General features: G+C 43.2%; 1 protein-coding gene across 8 annotated transcripts in view; it reads left to right on the plus strand.

Annotated features, from left to right (window-relative positions):
• The first annotated feature begins 1,102 nt into the window (after positions 1–1,102).
• The window catches only part of LOC309689429 (tumor necrosis factor alpha-induced protein 2-like), a 68,359-nt gene continuing 48,891 nt past the window's right edge, over positions 1,103–20,570 (plus strand). For 7 of the 8 annotated variants that reach the window (XR_014271366.1, XR_014271367.1, XM_082505826.1 and 4 more), the window contains exons 1-4: positions 1,103–1,752; positions 3,082–3,192; positions 13,105–13,535; positions 14,428–14,639. Coding sequence is in view for 6 of the 8 variants with exons in the window: in XM_082505826.1 (XP_082361952.1) it covers positions 1,731–1,752; positions 3,082–3,192; positions 13,105–13,535; positions 14,428–14,639 (776 nt within the window). In the remaining 2 variants the exon portion in view is untranslated. The remainder of the gene's footprint in view (positions 1,753–3,081; positions 3,193–13,104; positions 13,536–14,427; positions 14,640–20,570) is intronic. The other variant, XM_082505827.1, reaches the window with a different exon arrangement.

Below are 20,570 nucleotides of genomic sequence, written 5' to 3' on the forward strand. Positions count from 1 at the left end.
GCCATACATGCCAACCTTGAGACTTCAGAATTAGGGAGACATTCAAAAGGGCTGTTGGGGGGGTGATAAATACATTTTACAGTGTTTATTTATCGGATAAAATACGTTAAATGTCACCGTTATTATTGGCCGGCCCGGAAACAGCTGGCGTAAACTCTCGACCGTCTCACACTTTGTTTAATTAGTTTTCTGTTTAACGTTTATTCAGCTGTGTGAAAACCCCAGAGGAACCCACCCGAGGGATTAATAAAGTTTAATTTAATTTAATCTAATCTAATAACTTTAATCTCAGCCAAACCGATTTACTCACGAACAAATAAAACACTGAAAAAAGCCAAACAATAACATTTTTAAGTTATCAAAGTGACTTATATCTCATGTTTAACCCGAGTAGCGAAAGACCGTGGGGGTTTGAAGACGATGTGTCGGTCGGCTCAGATATTTGAAGTTTACACAGCTACATTCTCACCTGAAAATATGTTAAAAGTTTTTTTGTGACCCAGAAAGAGAAATAAGAGTAAAATTAAAACTAAGTAGCTGCCGCCATTGTTGGAAACTGGAATTGGCTGGGCCGCGCTATGAATTCTGCAATATGGTTTTTCAATTTTGCTGCCCGGGTGGAAAATCGGGAGAAATTCGGGAGAATTGTTGCTTCGGGAAATTTTCGGGAGGGGCACTGAAATTCGGGATTCTCCCAGAAAAATCAGGGGGGTTGGCATGTATGGTTGTGGCAACATCACTAACCTTGTCAAACACCTCAGAGTAAATCATATCACAGAATATGATGAGCTTATGTTGAGGCGAACTGAAGAGGAGGAGAAGGACAGGTGCTGCTAGGGCAAGACAGACGTCTCTCACGGAGTCCTTTAGTGCTGCAGGCAGGCAAGGTGTTCAAATAGTGCACAACTTCAGTTTTTTTATTTCTATATGATGAACTCTGCATTATTAAGTGATAAGAACAAGTAATCTGATGTCCTGTAATTATTATGATGCTATAATTTAAGATACAATAAATAAAATAATGTTTTGTACAAAGTATCGGTATCGGATCAGTATCGTCGATACCACCCTGAATATTACTTGGTATTGGATCGGAAAGGAAATCAATGGTATCATACATCAGTACAAAACAACAGGGTCGTGTGACAAGTATAACAGAGGCCTTGTTTTATTTCGACACACAGACGGTGGAGACGTCACTGTAAGTGGAAAGAAGAGACAATTGTGGAGCTTTTCTGTTGTATTGACTTGCTTCACCACAGTTTGTGGTAACATAAAGCAGCTAACATTAAGGTCGTGGAATGGCTGCGCTTAGAAGTCGGTCTGTGCCAGGAAACCATGAACTTTACCAGTTGTGAGAAGAAGAGATAGCTCATTTACGCAGATACATCAGGAAGCCATTTTAAACACGGACCAGCGAGGAAGGGAACAGGCAGGTTTTCTACATCTGCGTGTGTGGGATTGGCTGCCCGCTCTAAAAGGGGGAGTACGGTCTATGACAAGCACTCAAACTCACAGACACACACACACACAATCTGTGTGTGTCTCTTTGTGTGTGTCCTTGAGTGTAAGTGTTGATGATGATGCAGCTTTTCTGAACCGAAACTGAAAGTGTTCTTTCAGGATGACGTGAGGGGGATTCAGACATCACCTGCTCTCAGCTGCATCCAGTCCTGGTCCCGGTCGATCTGATCGTCGTACTGCCCGCGCGGAGGTACTTTCAGCTCCTAATGAGTCATCAGAGGAGTAAAGGTGAGCTCATCTATGTTTCGGTTCAGGTTAGACTCCTGCTCCTGCTGCTCACGCGCCCTGCCCTCTCCCGCTGCTCCTTCAGACACAGAGCGGCCGGTGAGGAGATTAGCGGAGCTGCGGAGTCCCTGTCGTCGATTTGACGTTTGTGTGTGTGTGTGTGTGTGTGTGTGTGTGTGTGTGTGTGTGTGTGTGTGCTGGTGATCGATAAGCGGACTCATTGATCTGATTGATCGGACTGTTTGAAGTGTTTCCATCAGAGCTACAGCGGCAGGCCTTCAGACTGCAGGTGGTGCTCTGCTGGGGAAGTGCAGAGTCCGCACCAAACTCCGCTCAAAAAAACTCAAATTTACGGCGCAGCAGCGAGTTTCACTCTGGTGTTCATATCAGTGCTTCATGCTGCCGCTCAGGTTTAGCTGGAAAATCTGTGAGCCCTCTGCAGTGGACCCGAGCCTGTCAGCTTACACTGTATTGACTGTCTGCAGCAGGGCTTTCATCATCATTATCCATTGCAGTACTTATATCTATGTAGCGTCACAGCAGATGCCTTTGTGCCAAAGTAGCTGAGGATAAAAACATGAAGGAGATTTTCCCGGCCTGGCTTTTTATAGCAGATAACCGCCTTAAAAATATTCTGCAGTAGATCAAAAACAGAAGAAAACCATGAAAACATACTACCTGATGCTGCTTAAGTAAATCAGAGCAAAGTTACAGAGGTTTGATTAGAGAGACAGCTAAGCAATCATTTGTAAAAGTTTAAATTTCTTCAGCATTGAACAGCAGAAATGAGGCTTTCATGTTGGAGGCCGACAGCACTGAACAAAACGGTAGACTTGTGCATAATAAGCAGCAAATAATGCAGAAAACAGATATTTTTGATGGTAAACTGGTCTCTGAGTAAACTGACAGAGAGAGAGAGAAAGAGAGAGAGAGAGAGCTGTGCAGGGAATAACAGCCAAAGTAAGAGGGAATTAATGACGATTTTTATCAAATGTGAAGCCCAGTTTTGATCTTTTGCTGCTAGTTAAGTGAATTTTAGTAGGAAAGCGATGAAACCTGATGTTTCAGAATATTTTAGATTTTGGCTTTCAGCACCAACGGCGTGTCTGTGTTGTGTGCCGTCAGGTGAACGAGCCGTGCTTTGTGTTGACATCTTTTTCCGTTTTCCCGCTCTTTAATCGTTGCTGTTTTAGCTGTTTTGCAGTTGTTGAAATAGTTTTGTGAGCTCTAAGCTAAGATTCTGGCAAAATACATTTATATTTAAAATTCGATTCAGGATTTAATTAATCGATATCAGCTGCACATATTCATTCATCATCTTACTGACTGCAGCAGGAGGTGCAGAGGAAAGTGGAGAAGAAGGAGGAGCCTGGAGCAAACTGCCAAGACTGAAGATCCCCTCAAAGATCTGGAAGAACCGCAAACTGCACAACAACAATGAAGGTGAGACCTGCAGAAGCCCTGCTAGAACCAGGTAGCTCTCCAGGACCACAGACTGTAGATGAAGGATGGACATAGCAACAGTCACGTCACCCACTGGTAGCTTTCGTGAAGGCTCAGTTTGAGGATTTTCTCTATGTTCGTTTTTGTTTCCAAAAATGGCAACATGTGGACGCTAATGGTAGCTAGGTTAGCATAGACTGAATGGGAGCATCTTACCGAGATGGTGCCTGCTAATTAGTGCTCAGTGACATCCAATCACAATACTTTCACCAGAGTTCTGCCCTCTTGGACAGTCTATTAGTACAGTAACCTCACAGCAACTATACGATTGGTCACATGATTTCATTTAAAATGGTTCAAAAGGCTCCAACAGGACAAACACAGTCCAGAAGTCCAGTTCAGGTGAAGTTTGCTAGCTACCAGTGTAGTGGCGAATTTCTGTCCCAAGCTTCGAAAAAATAATTCTTCCACTTCTTAATGTGAGCTGTTCAGATTTATTTCTGACTCGTACATACAAACAAAAGATGTCACGGTCTAAAAAACTATTTGCTGCTACAGCGCACATTTCCATTGCCGTCCTGGCTCACTCTAACCTGCTACCACACATGCGCTGTAATGTTTTCTTACCCGACACAAATTAAACGCCCAGCATTTATTCTCTAACAACATATTATACAAAATTAAACATGTAACATAATAACTGAAACAGTATCAAAAATATTTCTCTATAGATTGGCTCTAACATTTCCAGCCCCCTAATTGGAGGGCGTGAAGACTGACAATTAGCGAACACTTACAAAAGAGCCAAATAACATTAACACTTCCTGTATCACACATGGTCATTCAAATTATCTTTCACAAAACCTGTAACCGATCAGAACATATACTGTATTTTCTCATTCCAAGTTACATGACATTCTCACAGATCAAGCATAGCTTGTCAATGGGTCTTTCTAAGGTGTTAGTCTTTGTCTTGATGATCACACGCCGCACCAGACCCTTAGCATCTGGAATGACACGAAGAACTCTCCCCAACATCCACGAGCTTCTTGGCGCTGACTCGTCGACCACCATTACAATGTCCCCCACAGTTACATTTCTTCTGACCTGAGTCCACTTTTGACGCTCTTGAAGCATAGGCAAATACTCGCGCACCCACCTCTTCCAAAACAAGTCAGCAAGATATTGCACTTGCTTCCAACGGCGGCGGGAGTATGAGTCTTCCTTTCTGAAAAGTCCAGGAGGCAAACCCGGCTTTTTCTTCATCAGTAGCAAGTGGTTAGGCGTCAGTGGTTCCAGGTCTGTTGGATCATCTGTTACTGTAGTCAGCGGTCTGTCATTTAGTACTGACTCCACTTCACACATTAGTGTCAGTAAACCTTCATCATTGACCAACTGTTCCTTCAGTATAGACCTCAGGACCTTCCTCAAGGTTCTGATCTGCCTTTCCCATATCCCTCCAAAGTGAGAACCAGCGGGTGGGTTAAATACCCACTGGATTCCCTTTTGCATGAGACAGTCTAGAATCTTTGACTGATTCCACTCTTGAATGGCTCCCGTTCAGCAGCGACTAGGTTGGTGCCATTATCTGAACGCATGACAGATACCTGACCTCTTCTGCACACAAAGCGTCTGATGGCATTCAGACATGAATCAGTGTCCAAAGTGTGCGCAATTTCAATGTGCACTGCTCTTGTTGTAAGGCAGGTAAACAACACACCATACCTTTTTACTGTGCTGCGGCCATGCTTCACATTAAACGGTCCAAAGTAATCCACCCCAACATTAGAAAAGGGGGGTTCATCAGGTAGAAGCCTATCCTCTGGCAAATTTGCCATCTTCTGTTCCAGTGGTTTGCCTCTAGTTTTCCTGCAGATTACGCACCTTGACAGAAACTTCCTCACTTCTGAGTTAGCGGATGGAATCCAATACTTCTGTCGCAGCCGTGAAAGCATATACAGTCTTCCACAGTGCCCAATCTTCTCATGTATATCCTGCAAGATCAGTGTGGTGATATGTGAGCCCTTTGGGATAATGACTGGGTGCTTCACATGTTCTGGCATCCCAGCAGCTGCGAGGCGACCACCAACTCTCAAAACTCCGTCCTGCATCACGGGATCAAGTTTCCTCAAGTGACTAGTCTTTGTCACACACTTGCCTTTCTTTAACATGGTGATCTCTTCTTGGAATTGTTGACTTTGACAGAACTTAATGATCTCTGCCTCAGCTTGCACCAGATCTTTCAGGGTAAGTGTTGTCTGCATTGATTCGTTGTCTTGTTCTTTCTGTTTAGCGTACGTCTCTTTCCTTTTTTCACATCGTCGTAGCAGTAAGTCTTTGAGTTTGATCATCCATGCCACAGCTCTCTTCACTCGATGCCAGCTGGAATAGTGATTGATCAGCTTGTTCAACGTGTGAACATTCTCAGCTGCATTTGTGAGATGTACCATGGTTGCATGCCTCACTTCGCTGTCATCTTTATCAATCCTTTCCTTGTCAGGTCTTTCTGGCCACTGTCTTTCTGGGGTTTTCAGGAAAGCTGGGCCGTGGAACCAGCTTAGATTCTTCATGAGCTTAGATGGTGCAAGCCCTCTGGATGCACAATCAGCTGGATTGATTGCTGTACCAACGTACCTCCACTGCTGAGGATTTGTTAGCTCTCTAATGACCGCAACGCGATTGGCCACGAATGTCTTGAAGCGAAGATTTTCATTTTCAATATACTTCAACACAGTTGTGCTGTCAGTCCAGAATGTAGATTCAAGAAGATTCATCTGAAGCTCCGTTCTTAACATTTTGTCTATCTTTGCAGCAACCATAGCTGCAGTCAACTCTATTCGTGGAATAGTGGTTTGCTTCATGGGCGCCACACGGGATTTTCCCATCATTAATGTACAGTGAACCCGTCCATCATTGCTGGTCATCCTCAAGTATGATGCTGTTCCATATCCACTTTCGCTCCCATCAGAAAAATGGTGGAGCTGTGCTGTTGCGACAGGACCGAAGTCCAATGGTCTCACACACCTGGGTACGGTTACCTCTGACAGCTGGCACAGCTCTTGTAACCACTTGTTTCACTTATGACTGAGCTGTTCTGGGATCTTATCATCCCAAGCAAGACCCTCCCTGCATAACTGCTGCAAGATCATTTTTGCAGGGAGAGTTCTTGGGGAAAGGAATCCCAGTGGGTCATAGATGGAGCTGGTGACGGAAAGTATTCCATGTCTCGTCACAGGTCTTTCTTTGATGTTAATCCTGAACTTGAATGCGTCAGACTCAGGGCACCATAGAACTCCTAAAGCACGTTCCATAGGCAGCAGGTCATGGTTCAAGTTCAGGTCTCTGACAGCTTTGGCTCTCTCATGCTCAGGGATGAATGAGAGCAAGGCACGACTGTTGCTTGTCCATTTCGTTAGGTGAAATCCTCCACCAGAACACAATTCAGTAAGGTCTGTGTATAACTGCATACCTTGAGTTTCCGTGGCAACAGACTTCAAGCAGTCGTCAACATAAAAATTTTCCAGGACTGTGCTTACAGCTTCAGGTGATGATTTGCTGCGGTTCTCCTCTGCTGTAAAGGCGATAGACTATTGCCTGAACCGTGTCAGCACTCCGATCAATGAGTTTGTTAAATCTGGCCCTTGTAGAAGTTCACTATTCAGTGAAACTCCTTGGTAGCTGGCAGCGCAGTCAAATACCACCCTCAGCTTCTTTTTTTGTGGATGATATACCCCATGGTGGGGAATATACCACTGTTTTCCATCCTTGCGGTTTAACTGTGTTGTTGGAACCTCAACGGCATATCCCTTGTTCAACATGTCACTCATGAAGGCAGTGTATTCTTCATGGAGTGCAGGATTCCTTTTCAGCTTGCACTGAAAGGCTCAGTGCACGCTGTAACACTGCACTTCGATTGTTCGGCATCTAAACGCACGACTTCTTCGTAGGAAGACTTATGGCATAGTGTCCATCAGTGAGACGAGTAGAGCTTGACACAGACTCCATGAAGTGGTGGTCTTATTGAGACATTCCTGCTTTATCATCACAGTGACGCTCTGGAAAGTCGTGGTTATACTGTCGTACAAGCAGTTGTTCCACGTTGTCGATGGCTATTCTGTTCACAATAGCACATGGTTGTACATCATTGGCTGCAGTATCTGTTTCTCTGAGTGGTCCATTCAGAATCCATCCAAGTGCTGTCTTTACGCCATATGGACCATTGTCCTCACTTGGGATCACCTTCCATGGCTCCAATATGGTGTATTCTTTAGTTCCAATGAGAAGCTCCACTTCAGCCTCAATATGAGGCAACCTCACCTCGCGTAGGTACGGCCACTTGTCAACCTCTTTCTGGAGTGGGATGTTCTCTCTGGAAACAGGAATACTTTTCTGTGTGAAGACCTTTGACAGTGCGATAAAGTTGTTGTGTGCCAGACTGCTGACTTCCAATTCTGTGAGCACATAACTCTCCTCTCGACTTCTGGAATTTATGGTCCTCAACGTTAGCTCGGTTCGTCTGCCTTGCACCTTCAACTTCCTTGCCAAGGCTTCGGTGCAGAACGATGCAGAGCTACCTGGGTCAATGAAAGCGTAAACCTCCACAGCCTTGTCACTCTTGCAGGACTTCACCCTTACAGGTACAATGGCAAGCACGCAGCTGCCTCCAGCCCCAGTACAGGCACTTGTCTCCTTTTCTTCAGACAACCCTGCTGGGCCTTTAGCAGTGCTACCCATATTGACCTCATCGGGAGGCTTCTCTTCCTCATAACTTGAGAAGTGCAACAAACTTGGATGCTTGAGTGAACAAACCTCGCACACCATCTTCCTTTTGCAATCTCTGCTCATGTGACCCTCTTGTGAAGGCGCAGTTGAGTGACAGGTCACTCTGGTTCTTACTCACTCTGCTTCTTTTGTCCATTTCTGAACCTTGGTTAACCTTGATAGCAAAGCTGCTCCCATGTCTAATGTCTTTCTTCAACTTATTTCCTTGCTGTGGCTTTTTCATAACCTTGTCTGACACTGCTGTTTCAAGATCGCCAAAGAGTGGGTCGGACATGATCTTTGCTTGGTGTTCAACGAAGGCCACCAGCTCTGTGAATCTTGCTCTGTTGCAGCGCCGCTCCTGGATATCATATGCATGGATTCTCCAGCGCTCTCTTATTTTAAATGGCAACTTGGAAATGATGACCCTCATAGTTGCAGGGTTGTCCATCTCTTCCATATAGTCCACATCCTCCATGGCATTACGACAGCTCACCAGGAATACAGAGAATGCGCTCAACGCCTTTCCATCTTCAGCCTTAATTTGTGGCCACTTCGATGTCTTCTCAATTAGTGTGCTAGCAATCTGTAACTCATTTCCATATTTATCTTGAAGCAGCTGCAGAGCCCTTTCATACCCCCGATGTTCAGGCATATGCTGACAACTCCTCACAAGATCACGAGGCTCGCCTCGAGTATACTGCTCCAGAAAATATAGCTTGTCTGAATTGCTATCAGTTCTGGTGTCAATAGCGTGCATGAATGCCCTCATAAACGACCTGTACTCCAAAGGATCTCCGTGGAACACTGGCACATCCCTTTGTGGTAACCGAGCCAGCTGTTGGTACTTTACAAGCATCTCTGTGATATCTGCCTGTTTCTGCATAACTTGATAAAGCTCACTTGGTCTGGTCTCCTGAAGTGAGACACCATCTTGGCGTTGGCTCGGCCCCTGCAGTGGAGTTCTATGTGTCTTAGGTATGGCCCCTGCTGCAGTACTTGGATCACCAGGATTCCTCCAAGAGGCAGACCTATCTATCTCTGTTGGCTTCCCTGGTGTGTGTTTTACGTTGCCATGACGATTTTCGTTATTCATCTTCAGGAGGTCACGACGTGGCATTACCGTAAGTCTGGTTTCACTCACTTGAGACTTAACCCCTTCACATTCCTCATACACTTTCACTTTGGCAGTAGACACTGCAATGGCTGTTTCAATTTCCAGTCTTTCCTTTGCAGCTTTAATTTCTGCTTCTTTTAACTCTAGAGCCTGTTTTTCTTTCAGAGACGCTGCTCGTGCCATCAGAGCTGCTCTGTTAGCTTCTTCCTTGACGCGCTCTGACGATGCTGTCGACACCCTTGACGTGTTGGATACTTTAGACTTGTTTGACACTCTAGATGTTTTTGACACTCTGGATGCACTGTCCATGGGAGTTATCTCTTGATCACATGTTTGTATTTCAATCCATGTATTAACTCTATTAATGAACTGCAAACATCGTTCTGACATTGGCTGAAACCAAAATTGTTGGTCAGCCTCCTTTTCCTCCTCATCTTTAATACACAGCAACACTGCATAATTGCATTCTTGAAACTCTTCATACAACTTCTTGTAAACTTTCAGTGCCTCTCTCACATCATTTACAGCCAGCAGAATTTCATGGCTCAAAAGTCGCTCAGTTTCATCTTCTTGTGCTGTCACTTGTCCTAATTTGCCTCTTCTCACCTTTGTGAGCTGATGCAGTTTGAACTCCAGACCTTTGTCTGTCATCGCCCTCTGGCTGTCATCACGCGTAACTACACCCACACTGTCATTAATGTCGTCCGCCATTGTAATTATATAACACCGCTAAGCCGTAATGATTTTCTTCGGCACAGCTGTCGGGTGGTGTACTGCACAAACTCCTTTATGCTACTTCCACAGGTAAGATGCATCTGACAAAACACTTTTTACTTAGCTGTTCGCCGTGTTGTTGTGTGTAGGCGTCCTTATGCCGACGATCCGGTGACTTTTCTATGTCTCAGTCGGTGGCTCTACCGCGGAAAACATTCCTCCGTTACTCGATAGATTTTTGACTTTTATGTAGTGGCGAATTTCTGTCCCAAGCTTCGAAAAAATAATTCTTCCACTTCTTAATGTGAGCTGTTCAGATTTATTTCTGACTCGTACATACAAACAAAAGATGTCACGGTCAAAAAACTATTTGCTGCTACAGCGCACATTTCCATTGCCGTCCTGGCTCACTCTAACCTGCTACTGTAATGTTGTAATGTTTTCTTACCCGACACAAATTAAACGCGCAGCATTTATTCTCTAACAACATATTATACAAAATTAAACATGTAACATAATAACTGAAACAGTATCAAAAATATTTCTCTATAGATTGGCTCTAACAACCAGCTATCCGGTTGTTCAGTGATGACGCGACGAATCCTACTTCTGGGTCTAAAGTAGTATGCGTTTAATATGGCTTTTGTGTTGTTAACATGTTTAATGTTATGTATTTTCTTCTATTTAATCTCAAAAAGCTCCTAAAACAGTCAGTGATCCCTGTTGACCTCCCTCTCCTTTTATTACCACTAATCATTTATTTAAGCTCAGTTTTTAAAACCTTAGGATGTAACTACAGCCCAGCCTATGCAGCAGTATATGAATGACTAACCTCGTATTGTGGATGGATTATCTCAGTTGTTCTCCTGGCTGAAGTTTGGTCCTTTTACAGCATCCTGCCATGCGATTACATTTGTTCCTGACCACCGAGAACACTCAAGTTAACTTTTATCGAGTGGAAAAAAAGTTAGCTTGTTTATATTATGCTAACATAGCTGTGTCGCTAGCGGTCACGTAGCACATCATTATATACCAGCTAGCCCAACTTCAGTAACCCTACAAACGTCACTGCTGTTTAGTTTTCTGTCTTCATTTATGTTGGAAGTGATAGCAGAGCTGTACGTTTGAATTTGTTTCCAAAACCCCGCAGTCAGGACATGCTATATTGTACAGTGGGGCAAAAAAGTATTTAGTCAGCCACCGATTGTGCAAGTTCCCCCACCTAAAATGATGACAGAGGTCAGTAATTTGCACCAGAGGTAGACTTCAACTGTGAGAGACAGAATGTGAAAAAAAATCCATGAATCCACATGGCAGGATTTGTAAAGAATTTATTCGTAAATCAGGGTGGAAAATAAGTATTTGGTCAATAACAAAAATACAACTCAATACTTTGTAACATAACCTTTGTTGGCAATAACAGAGGTCAAACGCTTACTATAGGTCTTTACCAGGTTTGCACACACAGTAGCTGGTATTTTGGCCCATTCCTCCATGCAGATCTTCTCGAGAGCAGTGATGTTTTGGGGCTGTCGCCGAGCAACACGGACTTTCAACTCCCGCCACAGATTTTCTATGGGGTTGAGGTCTGGAGACTGGCTAGGCCACTCCAGGACTTTCAAATGCTTCTTACGGAGCCACTCCTTTGTTGCCCGGGCGGTGTGTTTTGGATCATTGTCATGTTGGAAGACCCAGCCTCGTTTCATCTTCAAAGTTCTCACTGATGGAAGGAGGTTTTGGCTCAAAATCTCACGATACATGGCCCCATTCATTCTGTCCTTAACACGGATCAGTCGTCCTGTCCCCTTGGCAGAAAAACAGCCCCATAGCATGATGTTTCCACCCCCATGCTTCACAGTAGGTATGGTGTTCTTGGGATGCAACTCAGTATTCTTCTTCCTCCAAACACGACGAGTTGCGTTTATACCAAAAAGTTCTACTTTGGTTTCATCTGACCACATGACAATCCTCTGCTGTATCATCCATGTGCTCTCTGGCAAACTTCAGACGGGCCTGGACATGCACTGGCTTCAGCAGCGGAACACGTCTGGCACTGCGGGATTTGATTCCCTGCCGTTGTAGTGTGTTACTGATGGTGACCTTTGTTACTTTGGTCCCAGCTCTCTGCAGGTCATTCACCAGGTCCCCCCGTGTGGTTCTGGGATCTTTGCTCACCGTTCTCATGATCATTTTGACCCCACGGGATGAGATCTTGCGTGGGAGATTATCAGTGGTCTTGTATGTCTTCCATTTTCTGATAATTGCTCCCACAGTTGATTTTTTCACACCAAGCTGCTTGCCTATTGTAGATTCACTCTTCCCAGTCTGGTGCAGGTCTACAATACTTTTCCTGGTGTCCTTCGAAAGCTCTTTGGTCTTGGCCATGGCGGATTTTGGAGTCTGACTGTTTGAGGCTGTGGACAGGTGTCTTTTATACAGATGATGAGTTCAAACAGGTGCCATTCATACAGGTAACGAGTGGGGGACAGAAAAGCTTCTTACAGAAGACGTTACAGGTCTGTGAGAGCCAGAGATTTTCCTTGTTTGAGGTGACCAAATACTTATTTTCCACCCTAATTTACGAATAAATTCTTTACAAATCCTACCATGTGAATTCATGGATTTTTTTTTCACATTCTGTCTCTCACAGTTGAAGTGTACCTCTGGTGCAAATTACTGACCTCTGTCATCATTTTAAGTGGGGGAACTTGCACAATCGGTGGCTGACTAAATACTTTTTTGCCCCACTGTATTTAGATAGAAGCTAGCGAGCTAACTCCCTGCTAACTTCTAACTCCGTTAAATGTCATAAATTCCGTTTTCATGGATGCCTGGATGTTAAACTCAATTGTTACACCTGGTAGAGCAGAACGCTGATCATTTTATTAAAGATGAAAGACTTTAGACAGTTTTTCAACTCTCATTAATGCCATAGTGATCGTTTGATATATGGACCTGCAGCGGAGTTTAGACCCAGACACGGCTAGTGACGTCAGACTGAACAATCAGATAGTCTCCTGTGTCAGTGAAAATAGGCGACTCCCCTAAAAAACAGGGGAAGTATAAAGACCCCACCACCCCATTCATGTGCAATGAAGGAAAAGACCAAACTGTTTGTTTATCAGGCTGTAAATATGTTTATTTGTGCTGTGAAGTTTTAACATGGGAGTCTATGGGGGTGACTCACTGCTGTTTCTGCTGGATGTCATAGGAACTGCAGGTGTTTGGTTCACATGAAGAATGAGAGCTAGCAGGACCTGATCTGTTGATGGATTTAGCTCCTGTGGTTTTTTGCTTCTGATGCTTTCTGTTTTCTTCAGGGGATGAGGTCAAGCAGGTGCAAGTGGAGAAGGAGGAGCAGCTGGAAGAATCAAGCAGGAGGCTGATAGAGAGGGAGGAGGACCTGTTCAGCTATGACTCGGTCAATGAGGAAGAGGAGGACGAGCTGCACAAAGACTTCGAGGCTCTGCAACTGAAGCTGTGGATGGCCATCAATGACACCTTCAACCCCTCCTCCTCTGCAGGGGAGCTGAAGGTCCTGAGGAGTGCCATGGTGTCTATCCAGCAGCAGGAGGCGCAGGACCGGCGCTGGAGAGACTGTCAGGAGGAGCGAGTCCCAAGATGGCGTCCTCAGAAATGTCTCAGCATCCACAACATACTGCTCCAGAACATGGTGGAGGGCCGAATAAAGGAGGCTGCCAAAGACACCTCGGGAGGAACCGACTGGCTCTCTTCACCTGTGAAGAGACAGGTTAGTCACCTGGGAGGAGGTGTGGGAGGAGCTCTGCTGGTACTCAGTTTGAGCTGGATGAGAGTTTTTTTTTTAAAATTCAATTATTTATTAGATTTTACATTTTATAATAACAAATACAAAAATACAACAACCAAAAACAAGAAGCAAAAAATCAAAACAAAAACAAAAGAGAACAAGAAAAAAGCAAACAAAAAGAACAAAACAAAAAGTCAGGTAGACATGTAGGTGCAGAAATTGCCCCATTGTTCCACCAAAGCTTCCGTCACATGATCTTACCTTCCCAACATCTTTTCGCAAGTAAAGTTCCCAATCATTCTGGCCACATTTTAAGCATTTGAGTATAGGTGTCCTTTCAGTATTCCAAAATGACACAGGCACATGTTACTGGTGCAGTGCTTAACACTCTAAACTGGTGTTTATTTAATTGTGGCACCTTTCTTTTATCTCCTAGTAGACATAATTTAGGTGATTTGGGCAAGTTACAAACCTTCCATCCCTGCATATAATTCAATACAGTGTTCCAAACTGAAAAAACAAACAAACAGTGGGCATTCAGGGGGCATGTATCAGTACCTTTGGCTTGTTGGCATTTCCAACACAAGTCCTCTCTACCAACACCCATTCTATACAGCCTTGAAGGAGTATAATAATATATATTAAGATTTTTTACTGAATAAATTAAAATTATTCTTATTCAATTAAAATTCAGTTTATCTTGTTTTTCTCTGCTCAATGTTTGCCTAATCTAGCCATTTCAAAAGTATGCTTTAATAATCTATATTGGGCAGGACTAATCCCCCTTTTTGTTTTGGTTGGGACAGTCGATTAATGTTAATACGGGGTTTGATGAGAGTTTTTACCCTACTCCCTGTTCGATGAACCTGTCCAGGTGTGTCGAGTGGGAAGATGTGTGAAGGAAGACCTGCTGACGGTGGTGAGGAGGGTGAAGAACTGCTACCCTCCTCACATGGACATCATGAACCTCTACGCCGGCCTGTACCATCAGGAGTTCTCGGCCCACCTCACTCAGCTCACCGCTGCAGGGCTGGACGACGATGACTGCAGCTACCTGTTGTCCTGGGTCAACCAGTACTACCCACAGTGAGTCTGTGTGGCACTGGGTGTGGCAGCGCTGCCCACAGGCCAAAGAGCAGAGTGCTAATCACCATAGCAACAACCATAACAACAACCCTGAAACAAATCAATGCGAACCTAAACACTTCTACTGAGCTTAACCATGACAGCAGAACCATTACTGGGGAGCCGTTATTGCAGAACTGTCACAGCAGAACCGTTACAGCAGAGCCATTATTGCAGAACCGTTTCAGTAGAACCGTCACAGCAGAGCCATTAAAGCAGGGCCATCACTGCAGAACCGTCACAGTAGAGCTGTTATTGCAGAACTGTAGCAGTAGAAGCATCACAGCAGAGCTGTTACAGTAGAACTATTACAGCAGAACCATTACTGCAGAATGGTTACTGCAAAACGGTTACAGCAGAACCGTCACAGCAGAGCTGTTACATCAGAACTATTACAGCAGAACTATCACAGCAGGTCCTGTCTGAGCATCAGTCCTCTGCCTTACCTGAACACAGCCCAGATTCCTGCTGCGCTGTGAAACATTCACAATTATTTATTTAAACCATCAGCCAGACCTGTAGGTCCCAGTTCTGGTCCACAGGCCTTATCTTTATCCTCTCTGTAATAACCACTGGCTAGTTTCTTTTGCATGATCGTATTCTGTCAGACTCATGTGAAGGAGAGAAGTTAGTGTGTGTGAATTATGATCTTTGCTCGGTGTGGTCAATAAGACTTCAGAAAGTTGTCACGGTTGAGGATTGAGTGGACTCAAGCACGGAGCTGTGAATATAAGCAGTGCGTTTATTTACAATGGATAAAGGTTGACAATAGTTAAAATGTGCAATGATAATAGTTGGTGCGTCCTCCTTCCCGTGCTCAAACCGTGCGTGGTAGTGAGTGCCAGTCTCTCCTCCAAGTGTTTTCTTGTGCTCGTGAATCCTCCGTCCCAGTTCCTAGTTGCACACAGACAATAGTAATGAATAACCAAAAAGAGCAGACAACACTGAGCAACATGAGCGGCTCGTAACATTACCAGGCTTAGTGCAATACTCCAGCGCTGTCGTTCGCTCAGCCACACCATTAAATAGCCCTGCCCAAGATGGTGGATGATTGGTAGCAGCTGGTGGAGAATCGGTTGCAGGTGAGGCAGCTCAGGGCCACAGCGCCTCCGGGTCGGAGGTCCCTCGTTGCTATCCGACCTCCGTAAACACCACAGCGGAGGGAAACAGAGCGAGAGAGGAAAACACACACACACATATACACACAGGCGGGTTGACCGGTCGGGGCACCGTCCGACCCTGACAGTACCCCTTCCTCTAACGCGAGCCACCCGGCGACCCACCAAACTTGTAAGGGTGCCGGTGGCAGAATTCTCTCACCATGGCATCATCGAGAATTGCGGACCGCGGCACCCAGGAGTGCTCTTCCGGACCATACCCATCCCAATCCACCAAAAACTGAAAACCTCTACCGCGGTGCCTAGCATCCATAATGCGGGTGATGGAGTATGCCGGGGCGCTGTGGATAATCTTTGATTCAGTTTTGAGTGGAATGTGTTTGGTTGAGAGCCATACCTGCTGGCCCACCTGGTACTCTCAGAAAAATTATGGCTCTTAAATGGTTCTTCAGATGTCTTCATGGTTCTTTAAAGAACCATCATATGTCAAAGAACCTTTTTATTTTGTAGATGGTTCTTTAGGTACTACAAATGGTTCTTTAAAGAACAAAAGGTTCTTCATCCTTAGCTATCTAAATTTGATGGTGTAAAATGGCATACATATTTGTTATAATTATAGTGTGAATTATACTGTGTGTTTTGTTTGTGTACATGTGTGTGCAAAGGGGGAGGGCGGGTTACCTGGCAACCTCCAGGAGGTTTGCTCACTGGTGCATCTTTATTTATAAGGCCCTGCTTGGACAAATGCCCACCTACATTTGCGATCTGCTCACACGGAGAAGTACTGTTTCTTACAGCCTGCGTTCAAGCGATCTTTTATTGCTCAATGTTCCATTTGCCAGAACTGAACTGGGAAAGAGGGCTTTTACTTATGCTGCCCCTTTCACATGGAACATGATGCAAAAAGACTGGAAGATAGCAGATCTTATTTCATTAAATGCTTTTAAGTCCAGATTGAGAGAGCCAGAGAAAAATGTTTTTAAAATGTAATTGTTATTTATAATATGTATGTAACTTTGTAATTTCAACGTGTTGTCGCCTCTTGGCCAGGACTCCCTTGCAAAAGAGGTTTTTAATCTCAATGGGACTTTTCCTGGTTAAATAAAGGTTAATAATAATAATAATAATAAAATTACCCTTTAAGAGCAGATGGTAGGAAACTGAATATTCAAATAAAAGTTAGAAATACTTGGTTAAAAATATACTGGTGGCAGGGGTGGGGGCCAAAGCCTAAAGACCCTACCCCCAACACCCCTAACCCTGCAAACCCACTGATCACAAATAATGTGGTAATAGAATATGGAATTTATTATTAAGACGTTTACTGTACTTTAGTTTTAAGTTTTAATAAAGTATTACTATTTTCTGTTTCAAGGCATTACTTTTGAGATTATTATACATATTAGAAAATATAGCAAAATGATAATACTAATTATTGTAAACTTTATAAACCACCCAGCAGTATGTAAAGTCAAATTATAAAATACAAGTAAATAACAATTGTACAACAGAATGTCAGTGTAATGAACACACTTATGTGTAGTGAACACACTTATGTGTTCATTATCGACACACTTACTTAGTTTTGACAAAGCGCACTGCTTAGGTAAAGGATCTGAGTACTTGTTTATCACTGAGCAATTTGTTAATATGTGTTTCGAGCCAAATAAATGACAGAGAGAGAGAGTCACGTTAGAACATGTCGTACTGTGGCAACCTTCCGAAAGAGAAGGGGGGCGTCAATTGTTGGGATGCACATGCGCAGACAGATTGTGCGACCGGTGGGCCTTGAACTTTGTAAGGGAAAAAACACTTTCTCACAGTCGGTGACAGCAAAGCGGATAACAGTCTTCAGTACCTGCTGGTCTTTGAAGCTCTGGATTCTGGGACTGTTGGAAAAGGTAAAACATTTTCATTAAAACCTTTTTACTGTTTTGTTTTTGTTACTTGTCATTGTAGCTTGCTGTTAATGCTGTGCTAACAACAAGGGTTAGCTATGTTAGATACGTTAGCCGCTGATGTTAACGCAATTTAGTATCCAGTATACAGAACTGTTTTCCTAACAAAACCACTGTTATAATTAAGTGAAGGTGCTCCCAGCTAATTTGAACCTTTGGCTTCTCAAATTGCGTGCTGCGTACATAACGTAATGTCAGCTAGACCGATATTAAAATTTATAATATTGTTAAAGTCACTAAAAGGGCGCATGAAGCCTGTTTGACATGAGCGCTGTGTCTGCTCTAGAAACTCTTACATTAAATACTCACATCAGCCTGTACTTTGCAGTCTGTAAGAGCTGTATAAAACACAGCTATGCGTAAGTGTTTTGAATGAATAGAATGTGACACATGAGAAGGTGTGTCTTTGACTGTTACTGTATAACTTATTTTCAGACTACTTGACAAGTTATGCTCCGGTCATTTGATGTTTCAAAGATAGATGATCTTTTGTGATATAGTTAAATTTTCTTTGTACATTTCATTTATCCACCATCATACATTAAGCCAAGAAGAGGTCATTATACTATACAAGTACTATACTATACTATACAAGAGGTATCAACGCTGGGCCAAAGTTCAACACGTGGTTAAAGTTTGTAATCCAGCCGGGGTGTAAATATCACTCAGCAACCAGTCGTAGAGATGAAGCAGGCAGCATCAACACATAAATCTACTCTTCCCAGCTTAAATCACAAGAGCATCTCTGACCGAAAAGCTGATTTTTCACATTTGCAAAAATTAATTCAGATTCACACTAATTCCTTTCACAGCTCCAACAAAATGAGGAAGAGGAGGGGGAAACACAATTAGATTGAATTACAATTGGATGGAAGTCGAGGACAAGGAGAAGGAAGCTTTGGATGAGGAGGAAGAAAAACAGCAGGAGCATCTTTAGGGATCTCTGTGATGTCATTGAGATTGGTTTCATTAATATGGTCCTCTCACAAAGAAAGATGACTTGTTTTAGTTCACCTACTTCCTGTATTAAATAGTGATGTGCAAAATGTTGTGGAAAACCACAGAGCAGGCACGTATAGGGCATCTGCAGGTAAATGAACGTCAAATCTCTCAGACTAAAATCTGTATTATACTTTTAGTCTTAAGACCATATGTTGTATATTTATCACCCTTATGATAAAACCCATGTCAGCCATTAGTTTATGGACTTTGTATTTTGAAGCCTCAACGTTTGCTTTATTGCTATAGCTATGTTGGTTGTTGTGAGCCTTTTGGGACCATATTAAGACAAGGGATCAGAATCTGAAGTCGTGCACACTACTGTTTCATTTATTGTGTATCCATAAGATTTGTACAGCAGATCCAAGTTGTGCCTTGAAAACAGGAACGTTGTCTGCATAGAGGAGAACTTTAATAGCAGGCTTGTATAAAGTGAAGCTTTGTGCTCACATTTGCTACAAACACTTGTTTTAATTCTGTCTCCCTGTTTTGATGCAGATTTCACTTGAAATCAGGCAAGAACGGGACTTTCTTTTTTAATGTGTTCTTGTGAATTGATTGTGTATCGCATACATTTGATTTGACTTTCTGCGAGACAACAGTCGTCTGCTGGCCAAAAAAGTTTTCCAAATACCTCCACGTGATCAAGCCTGGATTTAGAAAAGAATAGCAAAAAAAATCTGCACCTCCTGCTTTACATGCAATTTGTGTTTGTGTGTTTAGAGGTGGTGGTGAAAGGGGAGACCTTGGCTCATCCAGCTGGAGAGCCTGACCAGGAAGAGTCGAAAATTAACTATGCTCTTCCAGGGCACCCTGCAGACTCGGCTGCTGGCATTGGCGAGTGAGTGCAGCCGCCGCTGGGATGACGTGAACACCAAACAGGAGTCCATCACAGGTCGACCTTCTGAGGAGGGTTTCACTTTTCTCTCTTCTTTATAATTGACCCTTGTTTTCTCTCTCTCAGCTCCTTGTCTCAGAGTGGGAGGGATTTGAAGCACAAAGGGAGGAGCTTGTTGTTTGGTTGGGTGATATGGATGTCCACCTGAGTGAGGTTGACCACTGACAGGAAACACCTGTGAAAAACTGAAACAACTGCAGGTGTGGGGTTGTTTTGATATGACATATATTTGATATGATACATACGTCAGAGACATGGTCCTAAACTGGAATAACAAAGGACCGTGAGTCCAACATGAAATTTCCCTTACATAACGCTGAAGTTCATTCATCATTTTAATCAAAAACTTGTTGTTGAAATATTTTTACTGAACATGCAAGCATCTGCTGATGAAAATGTGTTGATTTATTGGTCTGTTATGAAGCTATTGCTATTTCTAATCTGTTTTTATATCTTTCTGATGTTTTATTAATTAAGCAATACATGTATTAATTGTTGTGTTATCTATAGATATAGTATTTATATATTTTTGTTTATAGTATAGTAAAAATATTTAATTATTACTGTTTAAATGACTAATATGTGACATGTATTAGCTGTGATGTTGTGCTGAGGGTTAAAATGTCCTTTTGTCTTTTGGTAACTACGAAATGGCAATAAACCATTAATATACAGTGGGGCAAAAAAGTATTTAGTCAGCCACCGATTGTGCAAGTTCCCCCACTTAAAATGATGACAGAGGTCAGTAATTTGCACCAGAGGTACACTTCAACTGTGAGAGACAGAATGTGAAAAAAAAATCCATGAATTCACATGGTAGGATTTGTAAAGAATTTATTCGTAAATTAGGGTGGAAAATAAGTATTTGGTCACCTCAAACAAGGAAAATCTCTGGCTCTCACAGACCTGTAACGTCTTC

The sequence above is a fragment of the Aulonocara stuartgranti genome (assembly GCF_965226115.1).
Source record: "Aulonocara stuartgranti genome assembly, chromosome: 15".
In the NCBI taxonomy this organism is placed as follows: Eukaryota; Metazoa; Chordata; class Actinopteri; order Cichliformes; family Cichlidae; genus Aulonocara; species Aulonocara stuartgranti.